The 18,512-nt window shown below is 38.1% G+C and overlaps 1 protein-coding gene across 1 annotated transcript in view; it reads left to right on the forward strand.

Annotated features, from left to right (window-relative positions):
• Nucleotides 1–13,765, forward strand: part of Cntnap5 (contactin associated protein family member 5) — a 554,624-nt gene extending 540,859 nt beyond the window's left edge. The window contains exons 18-20 of the mRNA XM_050119741.1: nt 3,557–3,775; nt 11,151–11,222; nt 13,569–13,765. Of these exons, the coding sequence (XP_049975698.1) occupies nt 3,557–3,775; nt 11,151–11,222; nt 13,569–13,765 (488 nt within the window). The remainder of the gene's footprint in view (nt 1–3,556; nt 3,776–11,150; nt 11,223–13,568) is intronic.
• Nucleotides 13,766–18,512: the final 4,747 nt, after the last annotated feature.

The raw sequence follows: 18,512 nt of genomic DNA on the forward strand, positions 1-18,512 counted from the left end.
ATTGCATTGAATCTATAAATTGCCTTTGGTAGAATTGCCATTTTTACTATGTTGATCCTCCCAATCCAAGAGCAAGGAAGATCCTTCCATTTTCTGGTATCCTCTTCAATTTTTTTCTTCAATGCCTTAAAGTTCTTGTCAAATAGATCTTTCACTTCCTTGGTTAGAGTTACCCCAAGATATTTTATGCTGATTGTGGATATCATGAAAGGTGATGCTTCTCTGATTTCCCTCTCTGCTTCCATATCCTTTGTGTATAGGAGGGCGACTGATTTTTTGGAGTTGATCTTGTATCCTGCCACATTACTAAAGGTGTTTTTCAGCTGTAGGAGTTCTTTGGTGGAGTTTTGGGGGTCACCTATGTACATTATCATATCATCTGCAAATAATGAAAGTTTAACTTCTTCCTTTCCAATTTGAATCCCCAATGGTAACCTAAGCACTGAAATAAAGAGATTATAAAACGTATAATATATTTAATAGAGAATTGAGTAAACTGTGTAATATTTTACCAAAGTATTGAGTTTTTCTTAGTTTTATGATCTCTTTTATGTATTTTATGTAAAATTATTTCACTAAACTCTTCTTCTGGGTTCTATACACAATGCATCTGTGAGCATGTACAAACACATATATACAGAATTAAAAATGAAAATAATATCTTTTAAAAGTAAATAATTGTTGTGTTGTTGTGGCTACTCAATGAGTAATAAATATTAAAGATTTCCCTCTTTATTTCCCTTCTTACTCCTTCCTTCACTTATTTGTACAAAGAAAATTATTAATCGCTATTACAAATTTATAATACAATGACAGGTAAAAATCTTTTAAATTGTCCTTTATGGTTTTTTTTTTAACCATTCTATTTTTGTAAAAATCAAATAAATAGTTCCCTCATCCATCAAATGGAGTATGTTTTCTTTATTATTATTTTATAAAATTTTAGTTTCCTATTTTTGGTGTGTGTGCACACACATGTGAAACACACATGCTTGATTCCCTTTTCCTATTGTGGTATTTTCAGATGGAACTTGGAAACATTGTACAGTATTTTTAACCAATTGAAACCTATAAAAAAAAGCCTCTGACTTTATACAGAAGTTTCTTTTATTCCTCTTCTGAAACCTCTCATTATTTACAGTCTTAATGTGTCTAGAATAAATACTTTCCAGAGATAAGGTTTTATTCCACACAATCTTTCCTTAAAGAAAAAATATCACTTCCTAGCATTTCACACAATTTCTCTATATGTCTATTTTTGTTGCAAAAACTTTGATTTGTGACAACCTGTATGGTGATATTCTCTTTGGATCAGTAAAAGCTTCCTTCCAGTGAGCTCACAGAGTGAGAAAAGGCACGCCTGACTTAGACCCTGAAGGCATAGTTCAGTGAAACTTTACTTTCTACTACTTTGAAATCCTTCAATACTAAAATGACATTCCAGGTTACACTTCCCTTCTCTAGTCCTTTGCTTCTCTATTATTCCTGAGATATAATTCTGCCCTTTATGCACTACCGCTCAGTGACTAACTCCACCCTCCACTAACTAGCAATCAATGACTACTGTGGTTCTGCTTATCTAACTCGACAACCACTTTAATGGCTGAGCCATCTCCTCGATCCAGACTCTTTCAGTTATTTGGATGAAACCACTATAACTACAATGGTATTTAAGAGTGAAATAAAGTGGCAAAGAAGAGAATCATAAGTTAAAATGAGTAAGAAAAAAAGACTCAGAGAAATGCAACAATATTGCTTATCATGAGGAAAGTCAAAGGAGGCTAAGTATGAATCAAAGCTATAGAAGCTGGTCATGGGAGAGAAATGTCATTTTCCCAAAAAAATCCAGAAGAAATCTGGCCATACAGATACCTTGATTGTAAGCCCAGTGAGCACAGTCAGGCCTCCTGCATAGAGAGTTGAAAGATAAGGAATTTGTGTTTTAACCAATTTATTTAAATTTGCAGTAGTTTGTTATACTAGTCACATGAAATAAAGTGTACCTCCTGGTTTTGCATCTAAGAAAAGACAAGTGACAAGCTCCTTTTTCCCGTTTGTTGTGAGAACAAAAATTGATGGTGCTGAAGAGATGGCTCAGTGGTTAAGAGCACTTGCTGCTCTTCCAGAGGAAGCTAGTTTGGTTCCCAGCACTCACAAAGGTATCCTTGTTTTAGGGAATTGATACTCTATTTTGTCCTCTAGAAGCACTCACACAAAAACACATGGTGTGTGCAAATGCAGAAGCACACACACACACACACACAGACACAAAGAGAAAGAAATATCTAAGAATAATAAATATTTTAAAGAAAATTATTAGGGGAGATATAGGAGAACAAGAATTACTAAGAACTATTAACGTCTCATTTTCTACCACACTTCCTGACATATTTTCTTAATGCTGTCAGCATAATGCATTCTTAGAGTTCAAAGAGGACACTATTTGACCATTTATGAATCAAAATAAAATTATAATGTATGCTGGTAGATAAGAAAATCCCTGCCCTTCTTCCTGAAACTGAAAGGCTTATCATAATAAAATAACCAGTTGAGCCATCTAGTTATGTTGAAAGTATTATACCTTAAGAAAAATACTGTTCATTTTGATTTGCAGTTTTATGTAATTGCGCCATAGCAATTTGTTCAAATGACCCCTTTTAAGAAAAGGAATGAGATGTCTTGAAGAAAATGAGACATTTGATCTTGCTGTGAATCCCAAGTGATTGCATCTTCATCTTTCAGAAAGACTAAACATGCCCTGGGAATTTGAATATGTTCATAGGCAAAAGCCATCTCCCCAATTAGTGTCCAATCAGTATGATGAAAAGAACTGATGCAGGTAGAGATGTACCTTTTCTCAGTCTATTCAGCTTCCTTGAGATAAGCGTGTTCCATCTCTAGGGAGACACACTTTTATTTCCAAACCCTTTGTTCCCTTCTTATCATTTTCCTGTGTTACAATTGTGAATCAAATTTTGTAATGAGCATTGTGATTTGCTTGCGTTAATCACCTGCATCCATAAATAAATAGTGATGAGGACCGAGATACAAATTCTTTCAGATATCTAGTGTTTTATTAGAGTATAATAAAGCTAAGATACCATTTTTCCAGTTCAAACAATACCTGAATTAAAAATTTGAAACTTTAAACAATTTTGTATCAAAGCAGAGATTGCCATAGCTCTTTTCTATGAGATAGTTGAGTCGTGTGCTAATGCCTACAGTAAATGTGCAGTTGAGACAAGGAAGAGGGGTATGTATAGCTTTCTTATTCAGAGAATAGCAAGAAAGTTTCAGTCATTTCGGTTAATGCTTGCAGTAAATACACAGTTGAAACAAGGAAAAGAGGTGTGTATAGTTTCCTTATTCAGAGAATAATAAGAAAGTTTCAGTCATTTCAGTTAGTGCCTGCAGTGAATGTGCTGGTGAGACGAGGGAGAGGGGTATGCATAGCTCTATTTAGAGAGTAACAAAGAATTTTCAATCATTTTAGCTAATGGTCAAGGAAAACACAGATTATTTGAAAAACTAAGATCTGTGGTTCTCTTTATTGAAGAGACACTTGGCTTGGATCCGGAAGTTGCTCGAGCAAACACCTTGGGTTTTGTTGGATGCCTTTCTTCAGTCCAATACAACCACATAGCACCTTTGAAGGCGGCCCTCCGTCATGCCAACATTGCACCTGTGACTGTCCAAGGGACCTTGACAGAATCCAGCTGTGGCTCCATGGTGGACTCTGATATGAATGCAGTGACCACTGTGCAGTCTTCATCAGGTACTTCCGAGAGGTCGCTTTCTTGAGTTGCCATCACTCTTCTGCTGTCTTATAGAGTTAAACAACTGGTCAACAGCACTCAGCTCATTACCTTTCATGATTATAGGTGGTTACAAATTGTAACTGGCTTCTCACAGGTCATATCTGTATTTACAATATACTCAGATGGAAACAAGCTAATGGAGAAAAGGTTTATTCTGCTTCACAGTACAAGCATCCAGTTCATCATAACAAAGAATCAAGACAACAGGAGCTTGAAGCAGCTGGTCATGTCACACATATAATCTGGAAGCAGAGCATGTTACAAACATGCTAGTATTCTGATCATTCTCCATCTATAAAGCTGAGGATCCCATCCAGGGAGAGGTGCCAAGCCCAGTGGTTAGCTCTTCTCACCTCAGTTAAGAAATCAAGATAACCCAGCAAACATACCCAGCAGCCTGTCTCTCAGGTGATTCTAGATTCTATTAAATTGACTATTAACAAAAACAGTAGTGGATAGAAATAAACAAAAAATGGTGTGAATATTAGAATACTAATAAATCTAATTGGTAATATATTTAGTAATATACTTTAAGTATGAAATTTAGCAATAAATAGATATTGTGCATTTAGCCTATTGAAAATTAATAGTTAACAAATTAACAATTAAAATTACCTACACATATTTAACATAATTCTAGTTTAAGGCAATGAGCAGTTTTAATTAATGTGTAGCTTCTTGTAGTAAGTATAATACACATATTCATAATATGCATGTGCATTTTTGCATCACTATTGTTTTAGTAGAAAGTGATATGAGAACTAAAGTATTTAAGGGGCGTGAAGGCATCATAATGGGGACTTGATAATAGTAACTACAGTATTATTCTCTAGTTCTTTTTAAGGAAGAAGTAATAAAATTATAGACATAAAAGTGTAAAATATGATAGTTTGTATGTATTATATGGTGATTCTTTTATTAAATTAGCAGGAAGGCGCTAAGAAGAAGGCTCAAATGCTAAAATGCTTGCTGTACAATCATGAGCAGCCAAGTTAAATTCCCAGCAGCCAGATAAGGAGCTGAATATAGCAGTGAGCCCTTGGACCCCAGTACTGGAGCAAAGACAAGAGATACTTGGGGCTTCCTGAAGAGTCGACCTCTCTGAATTAGTTACCTCCAGAGTCAGTCAAAGATGTAGCCTCAAAAAGTGCCAATAAAAATATCTGAAGAAAACATCAGAAATAAATCTCTTGCCTCTGCATTGGCCCTCATGGGATAACATACCTGCCTATACATGTGTATCATTCACACATATAAACAAATGCATATATATATAAATAAATATACAAATGCATATTCTGTACATACATCATTTTACATAGTTACACTGTGTGTGTTTATGTGTATGATGAGAACACTTGATCATAAAAGCATATTTGTACATTTTATGATTTTGCTTATTCATGATAAAATTGGTATTCTTTAACCAATGAAGCCCAAGCTACTGTCAAGTATCATTATGTTCTACAACCAATTTTGTTTTTCTCTTTTTAGATTCTGAATATTAGTGAAATTTACATTCCTTTTTTATTATGGATGACTTTCACTTGATCTGATATTGTTTCTATCCACATTCTTTTTTAATGAAGAAATCAACTTATTGTGACTGAGCAAAATTCTAGTGTATATTTGTGTGTGCATGTGATGTATGTGTGTGTGTGTGTGTTTATATATCTATGAATGTATGGCTATGAGTGTTGATGTACAAATTCTTTTTATACTCATCTATTGATACTTAAGCTACTTCCACAGTTTGACTATAATGAACAATACTAAAATGATCATAGATTATAGAAATCTGTAGGCATCACTCCCTGATTTTACATTATATTGGAAAAGCATGATAATCAATTATATAATACTGCCATAGATACATATATAAAGATAAAAACAGTGGATTAGAAAACCAAGACCTAAACAAGGGCATGTGTGGGCAGCTCATGTTTGGCATGCACCAGGAGAAAGGCAAGTGCTTCATAAGTGCCTTGGGGTTAGCTAACTAAAAGAAAATCATGTAATTGAAACTTTGTCTTAATCTATAAAAAATACTTGACATGGGACTCATTAATGGTTTATAAGGCTTGAAACATCCAAACTTTCAGGAATACCTATAGAAAAATATCTTTGATATTAGTCTTGAAAATGATATTGTATTGGTATGACTAAAATGCATATAGCAAAAGCAAAAATAAATGAGTGAGTAAAATGGCATCCAGCTAGAACTGGTTCTGCACAGAAAATGAAATGATTAGCAAAATTAAAAGTAAAATATGTAGGCTGTGAACAAAGATTTGTGGGCTTGATATCTCTTGGTATTCAATTTTCAAGACATATTAATTAATTTAATTCAAAAGCCAGTGAATAAATAAACCTTATTAAAATTAGGCAAAGCATTCACATATACATTATGCCAAAGTGACATAAAAATAACCAATAGAAAATTGACACATGAAAAGTATGACCCTATGAAAAGCACTAACACTTCAATCATTGGGGGTGGCAAAGCCTTGGCAATAAAATGCTTTTTTATCACTCTCAGGAGAGCTGTGGTCAAAAGGCAAAGAGAGGATGTTAGATAGAAGATCCACCAGCAGCTGGTACAGCCCCTTTGGATACCAGTATGGCAATTTCTCATGAAGTTAGGAAACAACCTTCCTCAGGACACAGCAATGGCAGTTTTTGGTATATACCCAAAGGATGCTCGAGCATACCACAAGGACATGTGCTATGTTCATAGTAGCATTGTTTGTCATAGCCAGAACCTGGATACAACCTAAATGTCCCTCAACCTAAGAATGGATAAGGAAAATGCGGTACATGTACACAATGGAGTACTATATAATAGAAAAAAATGGTGTCTTGAAATTTGCAGGCAAATTGATGGATCTAGAGAACATCATATTGAATGAGGTAACCCAGACCCAGAAAGACAATTATCATATGTACCCACTCATAAGTGGTTTTTAAACATAAAGAAAAGAAAACTAGCCTACAAATCACAATCCCAGAAAACCGAGACAACAACAAGGACCCAAAGAGAGACATACATGGATCTAATCTACATGTGAAATAGTAAAAGACAATATCTCCTGAGTAAACTGGGAGCATCGGGACCATGTGAGAAGGTAGAAAGGGAGGGGAGAGGCAGGGAGGGGAGCAGAGAAAAATGTACAGCTCAATAAGATCAATGAAAAAAGGAAAAAAGAAAGAAGATCCATTACTGCTATTCCTCAGAAAAAGGAAAGTGTGTGTGTGTGTGTGTACACTTATTAACACACATATCTATCACATATTCATCTATCATCTATCAACTGATCAGTCTATCTGTGTGTCTATCTATTTATCTGATCTACATAAAGAAGTACAGGGACTAGTCAGCAGCAGCAAAAAAAAAAAAAGAAAGAAAAGAAAAGAAAAAAAAAAAAAAACATGGGGGCCAGACAGTAGTGGCACATGCGTTTAATCCCAGAATTCTGAAGGCAGAGGTAGGTGGATCTCTGTGAATTCAAGGCCAGCCTGGTATACAGAGTGAGTTACAGGACAGGCTCCAAGGCTACACAGGGAAACTCTATGTCGAACAGCTCCTCCCCCCCCCTTCCACGCACACACACTCACAAAGAATTGGGGAAAAACAGGAATTAGGGACTTGATTGTGTCCTCTACCAGAAGGAAATGAGTCAGGGCTGGCAAGCTTGAGCCCCGTAGGGCTGAATCTGTTGAGTAACTTTGACTAAACCTGTGTTATGGAGAATACCGGTAGCAGTCCCATAATTGTCTCTATGGTGTTTGATGGAGAAGGCACATTGACTTTGGAAGTATAAGTTAGATAACAGAGTGGTGGTGGTGGGGGGGGTAGGCTGTGGACTGATTGATTTGTGTGTGTGCAAGGCATGCCTGTGTGTAAAACATTTATTGTCTTTAGGAACTAATTAGCCTATCACTGTGTGACAATATTCCTGAGGAGATTAAAAAAAAATATTTACTCAATTCAGAGAACTGGTGATAGGCAAGAGTTAGGATACCCCCAAATTCCAATATGAAGAACCAGTGAGTTTCCCAGGGGTCATTTTCAGGACTGTGGATGATGGGTCACTCATTGCAATAGAAATGATTCAAGAAAGCTTCAAAGCCTACCCTGGCATAGGCGATGGCTTATATGACTGAAACTCTGAAGCTCACTGCAAAATTTATGGGCAGCTCAACAGCTCAGAGAGTATCTCTTGCAGGCAGTCTTGCTAATCTCTGTCCTTTTCAGGAAGCTCTGATGGTCTGAAAACCTTCAAGGAAGCTTGATTTATATGAGAGTATCTCTTATCTATCCTTTCTGCTTATATAAGCTTGGAGAAGGAGGGCCCTAAAACATCTGCTCAGTTAGTGGAGTTACTGAGCTGTTTATTCTCTGAGCCTTAAGACTTCCCTTTAGAACATTCCAAGTCATAAAGAACCCTCTTGAAGGGAGAATGGATCACTCCCAGAAAAGTGTTTCACACCTGACAACCATATCTACTGACCAGCAAGGTCTACAGAGAAAGGTGTTAAATTATTAGTTTCCTGCAAAACTCTGATATATCAGTATTCAGCTATAGACTGATATTATATATAGAAAAAGGAACAACACTGTCCTGATTCAAATTGTTCTTTGACATTCTCAAATGGCAGAAGACCATTCTCAGAAAAAATGTCTTAAGTATTGTTACATATTTCTTGTGAGACCTTTTACTGGGTGAAAACTCACCTTTGCTTACTCATCACACAATATCTAGAATGATACTTAAAAATGGGAGTCCTTAAACAGTGTAGATAAGCAAATATATACCATATAGCATTAAACTATTGACAGACAAATGTTAGAGATAAAGAAATGGACATATAAATGGCAGGTAGATAGATGGTAGATGGCATGTTAAGGATGGATGGAAACACATACATTGATGCATTTCTGCATTTAGTCTAAGGCATTTATTTTTAAAGGAGGAAATATTAAAGCTAAGATTGATTTTAAAATATAGTATTCAATGTTGATCAGTTATGAAAAGAAGGCACTCCTGAAATGAGTCATCACTGAGATAAGGGTTACTTTGCACAACCTGATTACCAAACATACTACTGAAAATATTATCTTAGCCAATCTGAGATGTTTTCTCTGTAGCATTAGTAAACCCTAGAGAATTAGAATTAATGAAGTAAATTAATATATATTAACCTATCAACATTAAAACATGTTAGAAATGGAGAACTCTTGGTTAACATAGTTATAAGTAACTATGTTATTTATAACATTAAAAGCAATGCATGTACTAAATAATGTTGGAACCAGTAGGATCTGAGCAGAAAGAGGAAAAATCTTAACTGTAGAGCATTAAAATTTGAGCATTCATGGAGAACCAGGAGGAATTCTAGGAAGGAAGCTTGACATAGAAATATGTCAGAGAGGCTGGGCAGTGGTGGCGCACGCCTTTAATCCCAGCACTCGGGAGGCAGAGGGAGGCAGATCTCTGTGAGGTCGAGACCAGCCTGGTCTACAAAAGCTAGTTCCAGGACAGGCTCCAAAACCACAGAGAAACCCTGTCTCAAAAAAAACAAAAACAACAACAACAAAAAAAACCAACAAACAAAAAACAAAACAAAACAAACAAACAAAAAAAAAACAAAAAAAAAAATGTCATAGTTAGGAAGTTGTAAGGACATAGGAGGTAGAATAGCTAAATATTTCTCATTCCCTCTCCTTCCCTCTCTCCCTCCCCAACACTCTCTATCCATACCTTCCTGATTCCCTCTGCCTTACTACCTTTTTCCTACCATTCTGTCAGTCTCACCACTATCCCCCTCATCATAGTTCTTCCCTCCCATTGTCCCATCTAATTTTTACTCCCTATAATGCAGACTCCCTTCTTACATTTTCCTATCTCCTTATCTCTACCTCTCTCTTTCTCCTTTCCTGTTGAAGAGAGACCTGCAAGTCTGGGGACTCTCTCCTCTCTCCCAGATCCTGGATTAGGCACAAACAACATCTAAACACCTGCTTTCCCTTTTATTAAGTGGTGAAGAAAAAGTGGTGGCTTTCTGACTCAGGCAGAAAAAAAACAGAAGTAAATGATCTTGTTGGTGTAAATTTTAAGAGAGAAAATGGAGAGGTCCATGTTAGAACGGGTTATGATGCAGTAGTATATTTTTACTGGCTATATTATTAGCTAAACCAAAGGGAGCTTTCAATTTTCGAACTTTGGTAGTCATTCTCAGGAATGAGTCTGGCATTAGAAAATGTCCAAATAGGTATTAGACCTTGGTGGGTAGCTTTAGGGATACAATCTTGGTACATAACAAGAAAGAAGGGGGAAGGGCAAAGCCTGACAGATCCACGTTACCAGGCCCAGGACTGTGAAAGTTTTCACCTATTCTTTTCCTCATTCTCTTCTTCTGTCCCTAGCTATCTCTTTCTCTGTTCTTTTCCTCCCTTCATCCCTTCCTTTCTCTCTCCCTGCCTTCCTTACTTTATGTCTTCCTATCTCTTTGTCTCTCTCATTGTTTTCTTCTCCTCATCTCCCATCCTCTATTACATGGCAAGTTCATGGTCACCTTCTACTACATAGCAACTGAAAGTCAAGAAAAATAAATTGGGCGACAGCAATGGCTCAGAGGTTAAGAGTATACCCTGGCTAGGTGCTCTTCGGGTGAGGGCTGCTCTGAGATGCTAATTCTTCCACTGCTTCTGGTAGTCCTTGTCAGTCGACTGAGGACCTCACACAGTTAAGGAGTCCACTGGGGCATAAGGGAATGTGTGTTTGAATTAAAAGACAGATGCCATTCCTAGGAATTCTCCAGCAAAATGGAGAAGGTTGAGTCGATGACAGAAGGTACACGGCTGGGCACCACCCTCACTGGCCCAAGGCTCTCTCAAATCTTAATTAGAAGCTAATAACGACATGAAATATGGATTGTAAGCAGGATATTTTATTCATCTTTTATATTTAGTGTGTGTATACATGTCATGAAGCATGTGGGGGTGAGAGGGCACGGTTTGGGGAGTTGGGTTTCTCTTTCACCTTGTTTCAGAGGCACAGGTTTCCTTGTATCTATACCTGATCTGCACATGGGACCAACTGCTCCCCACTGGGTTTACAGACTGGAGCCCCGAAATACAGCTTTTAATGTGGGCTCTGGGATTGAACTCAACTCATCATTTTAAATGCTATTTATTTCAGTTTCCTTCAAAACGCCAGTTCATATCTCACTATAGGAATCTTGTTACATTGCACAGTTGTCCACTAAATATGTTCTCTCTGTGGTTGAAGGAAGAGTAAAGTTTAAGCTTTGGTCTTTTCTTCCATCTAGATCCCTTTGGAAAAACAGATGAGAGTGAACCTCTCACAAATGCCGTCCGAAGTGACTCAGCAGTCATTGGAGGTAACTTGTCTTCATCAATAAGAACAAGAAAGATATCTCTGGTCCTGTGGTCTGCAGAAAATTATCTGAAGCCTTCCTTATGAGTGATCATTTAGCACACCAAATCAGGCATTGTCTTCCATCCCTTAGCCTTGTCTTTCATGGTTCAAGATTAATAGCAGGCTCTCCTCCAGGGCCAGCAGCTCTGTGGCTTCATTCTGCCTCAAATTCAGCAGGCAGCTGAACTTTGAGCCAACAGCTGGGGCATTTACTTACACATAGGCAGCCTGCATCTTGTTCATTGCATCCCGTTGTCTCTTCTAAAGCACAAACAAAATAGACCAATAAAATTACATATGGAAAGAAGTCTCATTGGGGCAGACAGATGAACAGAGCAGTCGTTGTTTTCGGTTTTCCTTTACAGAGTGATTTGGGTTGGATCTAATGAGCAGGGTGAGGCCCATATGACTGAGGTTCCAAATCCTGCAGTCCATCTGGCTATGGATGGAGAGTTTGCTTGCTCTGCTTATAGCTTCTCCTACCACCTTCCCTTGCTTTATAGTTTTTAAACTGTGTGCTGGTCTCACCCTACCCTACTCTTTATTCTGTCTCAGCCCGTCCAATGCCTACAGGAGTTTGATGTTCCCATCTGGATCTTGCAACACAGAATGTCTCCCAAGTTTTGTTTAATGTAAGATGCCTGAGATATGGAAATCCATTTCCACTGGTGACTTATAACCATAGCTGGTGCCTCAACCCTGCCTTCTGGCAGCCGGGATGAATGAATCCACACCAGATGGAGTTCTTTAAAAGTCTGCAGGAGTCATTCATTTCACTTCTCTTTAATTAGCTCCAGTTCTGGGTCAGACCTGTACTAAACATAGAGATGCAGGATGGGAGATACAATTACTGTCTTCCTAGAATGAGCAGACTGGCTAGGAAAGAGATAGGCAAGCAGACAGCAATAACAGCATAGAAGCTGGTTCCAAAGATGAATGTGACCAGAAGAACTCTGCCAGAGGAGCATCCCAGAGCAGGAGGACAATTAAAGACTTTCCTTAGGGAAGTACTTAAAATGTGAGCTGAATGCCTTCTCCAGGGAAGAGAATTGAACTTGATTTTTCTTTGAAATCAGTAAATGTCACAGAAAATTTTATAACTCTCGCTATTCCTGTAAGTTTTCATTTGATGAGGAAAGACCATGAGTTCTGGTTTTCCCCCACTCATTGGCAAGCCCCATTGAGTCTCTATGATTGGGAAGATTATGAGAGCCCCACAGGAGATCATGGGAAGCTTGCCCAGCTTCCAGCCTGCAATAACCCTTCAACCCAGGAGTAGAAAAGAGGCCACATTATAAAACTGCAGTTCATGCTTCAGATTCATTCATTGCCACCCAGATTAGACTAACAAGTTTGGTATTTTACTTTACCTTTTTCTAAAATAGTTGTAAAACATGTTGCCCCATGAGTTTAGAATATATGAGAAATGTAAATGATCTTAGTTATGGTTAAAATTTTTAAAAATTTGGTGGAAGATGGGTCTATATATTTAAATTTTTGGTATCTAGTCAGAGAAACAGTAATGAACAATGACCAATAAATACTTAGAAAATATGAAACATGCAAATGTGTATACTTTGTCAGGAATTAAATTATTTTTGATGATCAAAACTTGAGTATTTTGCTTCTATTAATTATTAATTTCACATGCATGCTGTTTGTTGCTTTTGAAATAAGGGCCCACTATGTAACCAGAGATTGAGAAATGTGAGAGACAGCAAGAGAAATCTTACATTAAAAGAAAGTGAAAGGCAAGAACAGACTCTCAAGTTGCTCTTTGACACCAGCACAAGTGCTATGGCAGCCGAGCACCTACACACACTTACTCACACAGACACACAGACACACAGGCACACAGACACACAGGCACACAGACACACAGATACATACACTCACACCCTCACATTCTCACAGAGAGAGGAGGGTAGTGGTAGTTAGTCCAAGTAATTCTTGGAAAATTTTGGTGTACGTAAAATCTCTAAAATCAGAGTTTGATCCCTAGTAACAAAAACAAAACAACACAGAAACCATACAAATCCTTTGCTATTCCAACTCCATGTTCATTATTAGGTCATAAACACAACCTTCTAGGAGAAACAGCCTTTCTCCCTCATTACTCTACTTGTAGAAACATTTGTTGAAACTGAAGGTCAAGGGATTCTGAGCAGGTCTTTATCTCTGGGTAAAGAGTAGATTTTTGTTTGTGTATTTTATTTGTTTATGATTTTTTTCCTCCAATGTATGTGCTTGTCTAGCCTGGATTTCCTCGGTGACACCTTTTTTCTCTTTCCCCCTCTTTTCTTTGCAGGTGTCATAGCAGTGGTGACTTTTATCACCTTTTGTGTCATTGGCATCATGACCCGCTTTCTATATCAGCATAAGCAGTCACACCGTACCAATCAGATGAAGGAGAAGGAATACCCAGAGACCTTGGACAATTCCTTTAGAAATGACATTGACTTGCAAAACACAGCCAGCGAGTGCAAACGAGAATACTTCATCTGAGATGACACAGGGTTACCTACTCCTCTTTTATTTTGTAGGGCTTTCCCTCTCCTTTTCTTTTCTCTTTCCTATCTTTTAATTTAGATATTTTCTTTCTCTCTTTCAACAATAATATTCTGGAATACACCTGCATCCACCAAAAGCATTGATCTCCTTCAACCAGCTAAGGAGGTCAGGTAGCTGTGGCTACTGTAGTTCACTGACATGTGCATCATTGTGAAAGTGACCAGTGGAGACACAGACTTCACTATTGTAAACAAGAGACACATGTGCACCTATGTACATTTGATGTTTGTAGTTGAGTTTTTAAACGTCAGTTTCTCAGGCACTTGGTCTTGATATCTTCCGTTAGACGAGCTCTGTGGCATTGGCGTTTCATAATTATTCCTGGCACCCTGCCCCATACCATACTGGTAGGTATCATGGCTTGAAAAAAGAGAAGTGTGTGTGTGTGTGTGTGTGTGTGTGTGTGTGTGTGTATTACATAGAAAGACAGAATAAGATCATCGTTTAAGTAAAATGTCTATTAGGGATGCTGGTAGAGCAGTAGCGTACAAGGGAAAGTAATCAACCCAGAGAAAGCAATGTTTCTTCTTTTTGGTTCCATGAGTGTGGTCAGAGTTTGGGAGATATTATGCAACACAGAAATTCTTCTAAGGCAGACATCATCTGGCCAGGCTTAAAGACATTTTTTAATTCTTTTATTTCATTTACTTTGTTTTGTTTTGTTGCTGAAGCAGGCATTTGTAAAGTATCCAGGACATTCTTTCCCAAGACACTGATTAAACAGCAATGAACGAAGTGAGTGTGAGATCCTTGACAAGGCAACAATCATGTGTGCTGCCTGTAACCTTCTCCAGTTCAGACTTAAATATCTGAAAGAATCTGATTCCATGGGGGCATGCTTCCCTTGAGAGCTGAGGTGAGAGAGGCTACAGGTCTGCCTGAGGTGGAAGACTTTCATGGCACCCTTGAGAGCAGACACTGTACTTGGAGGACCTAGGCTATGAGAACACCCATGGGGTGCCCGGGGCAGAAGGAGACCCTTCTGGCCTGTTTGTTTTGATGGCATTTTACAAGCAACCAGACACATCTGTGTTAGATTAGTGTGGGCCTCATGAGTATCCCCCAGCACTGTTCATCTTCCTTCCCCTAGAGTCCCAGTTCTTTCCAATAGAGAATGGCATAGTAGTGAGAACTACTTTGGGCCTCTCTTGCTGCTCTGTTTTGAGGCATGGATGCAATAGCCTGAAACCAGGGGTTTCATGAAAGTTGTGAGGAAATAGCTGCTCCTGAAATGTAACAACTACCTTCTCCACTTTACTAGAACTTGTTAGATAGGTTATTCCTAAAATTGCTATATTGAAGAAAAAATTATACACGTGTGTATTATGGAAACCTAAATGGAATTCAAATAAAAATCTAAAATGGTTCCATAAAAAATGTTAAGGCCCTCTTAACTCAGTTTGGAGGAAAACTTTTTAAAAATACAGAAAAGAGGTGCAGAAAAAAAAAGAGAAATATTGAGCAGACTTCTCCACAACCACCCACCCAGAAAGATCCAGTAAAGGAAGCAGGTGCAGAGAAGCAGGGTTCACCATCTAGAACACATGTTATGAGTTCACTGACATCTGAGCTGTTTCCTAGGAGGAAAGGGCCTGGCTATCGTGTGTGACAGTGTGGAACCCTCTAGATCAGGGGTTTGGGGAAAGCCCTTCGCCTATGAAGCACATCTCATTTCCAAATCTGTACCCATGTACACAAAGGTGCCCAAGCACTTGCCTTACTTGCCTAAATAAGGTAGTCATGCACCTCAGGCTTTGAGTTCTTTTGGTAGCAGAACACATAGTTGATTCAAAAGACATCTTGATTTTGTCCATGGTGAGTAATCCTGTTTGCTTTTTAACTCTGCCCTTGTACAACCTTGGAATAAAAACAATCACCCAAACACTTTAGGACTTAGGAAATGTTATAAGCAAGATCCTTGATGGATACGGTACTGACAAATTCTTTTTGAAGGGCAGACCTGATTTGTAAAGCAGGTGCCTTGACAGTCAGTAGGTCATCCATCTTCTTAGTGAGTGTCCTATCTCTGACTCTTCAGCAGTGCCCTGAACAGAAGGCTCGCAGTGAAGCCGTCACTGGCTTCCTCCAGGTTTCGATCTGTAGCTTTTCTCACTTGCAGAACTACAGAGGTAAGGATTGGGGATTGGGTGTGGCATCACAGTCCACAGCTCTGAAATATTGTCCTAAATATATGTCCTTTCCTTAAAAATTTCTATGAATTCTTTTACACCCTCTTCCTCTATTAGGCTCTCGTTATCATTTTGCTACTGAATTTATTTTAAAGCAATTTTAACAAAGATGCCCTTTTTAATTTTCTATCTTTAATATGACAAATGATGATCTAATAAAATGAAAGATATTGAAAGTGTCTTTCCCTATGCCCTTCATTCCCTGTTTTCCAATTTCGTCTTTTGAATTTGAATTTTCTGTCTCTATAAAAGGTTTTAAAAGTCATCTTTTTGCTTCTTTGCCACAAGAAATAAAAGTCATGCTGAAGTTTAGCCCTAAGCACCTCTGGTAGTGAAACAACAGGTAAGGGAGGGTAGCCACACTGAAACACTTTCTTTTTGGAGTCCTCAGAACCAAGCACCACATTTTACTGGCATGATGTGATTGGATAGATGTGGAAGTGCAAGCCAAATCAATGTGTGTGGTTCCCTCACCACAAGTGTGTCCTTAGAGATAATCCTGTAGGGAAATTGTGAAGCTAGTCTCTGCCCTCTGCATAGCACACACTCTACTGACTTCACCCCTGTATGTGCAGGGTGTGCATGCCAGGACCCTGGGCATGAAGACCAAATGGTAGATGCATGCCAAGATGGTATACTTAAGTATTCTCAGGGCTAAATCAGAGTTTAACCCCACGACACAAACCTGGTAAAAATCTAGCAATTTGTTTTCTCCCCCTGAATGCACATCACAGCCAGAAGCAAGAGCACAATTCAGGGGTGGTGGCAAGGTCTGTTTGGTTTGTACAATTATTCAGTTGTGTTTTTCACCTTCAAACAATTACAGCCTAAAACAAGAGTCAGTGTGTTTTAATCCTCCTTTAGCCACCACTTCTCCCTTTGATATATAGGTTTCATGATGCCCCTATTACATAATGCTCAGTCATTGATGCCTGCTGTTTAAAAAAGAACTTGTGGAATATGATTACTTTACAGTAAGACCAAAACCATCTATGTAATATTCCATCCCAAGGGATAGTACTGATATTATCCCACAAACAAATCTATCAATGAAAGCAACTGTATGTTTATTTCTCCTAAAGAAATTTTAGCAATAGCCGTGGTTTCTCCAAGAATTAGGTTAGAAAAATTGATATTTGTCATTTTATGGATTTTTATTCATAAGTAGATCAGCTTGTGTTCATCTGAAGAATCCTGGAGCTGATATATTATTTTATTCACTTTAGTAATAAGATGTGGCTTTATCTTAATTATCAACCTTTGACAGAATTGAGACTACCACATCAAAGCAGAAGCAACGCCACAACTAAATGAGTATGTAGTTCTTTTTCCTGTACTCAGACATAAGACATATGTGAAATGTTCATGACTCTAGTGTTCTGTTGGATATGCAAATAAAAGAGCATATCTTACAGGAATGGAGATGGCCACACAACACCAGGTAGCAGAGAACAAGTACTAGGCACAGTTCACGTGCAAACCACGTTCCAGAGGGTTCAAAAAGCAAACATGTTTTTGGACAATTCTTTTAGTTTTGTGTCATATTTATTAATTATTCCAGAAAAGATTGATTTGTTTATCTTCCTTAAGGTATTGGGTCACAGAAATAAATTTCTCTAGAAGTTGGTAAATGGAATCTTTGGACAGAGAAAAAAATGGCCCCTATATATTTTCCTTAAACAGCTTTTATTAGGTAGCCCTGTCATGTCTAGGCCTCTCTATTATAAACCAGGCTAGCCTCAAACTCACAGAGAACCACTTAACTTCGCCAAGGTGTGGACTTCCATTTCTGACTATATCAGATATATTCAAAAGGTGTTAAATTCTCTATGCTCACATGTTAGTTCCAGTTAAAGCTTTCCCAATGTAGGCTTATTGCATATGGCAGACCTGTGTAAAGACTGGAGCCATAAAATAGAAGTCTTTAATTTCCACCTCCTTCTGATTTCATTTCTTTGGTGGACATTCATTGATGACCATGGCTCTTCTAGATCCCCCTTAACTGGTTGGTATTCTGGCATTTTTAATTCTCCCCATTCTTCCCTAAGAAGCATTGGACTATATTTAGGTAAACCTCTGAGAACTAAAAGTCACCTACTGAGCGAATAATTTATTGATGTGTTATCCCCCAAATCAAGATCATACTTCTGTATCTATGTTTCCAACCTTGAAGGTCATGCATGTAACCTCTCCATAAAATGTCACCTCAATTAGAAGACACACATTAACATTAGCGAGTTGCATTTATAGTATCCCCATAGAATCCATGGACTGGGGCACCAAGCCTGTGGAACTCTTGCTTGCTTTGGCTATTTCAGTTCTCTTGAATTCCCTGGAGCTATAATCTAGCAACCTTTTAGCAACAGCAATCTGGCAAGAGTCTCTTGAGGAACCTATATAATCCTGTCACTCATTACTTTCTGAAGCCATTGTTTGGCTTTGCTTTGTCCTCAGCTGACCCATAGGTCAAGTTTCAACTAAATAAATAAACA

Source organism: Alexandromys fortis, unplaced genomic scaffold, assembly GCF_014885135.2.
Source record: "Alexandromys fortis isolate MF-2015 unplaced genomic scaffold, M_Fortis_MF-2015_v1.1 scaffold_96, whole genome shotgun sequence".
Classification (NCBI taxonomy): Eukaryota; Metazoa; Chordata; class Mammalia; order Rodentia; family Cricetidae; genus Alexandromys; species Alexandromys fortis.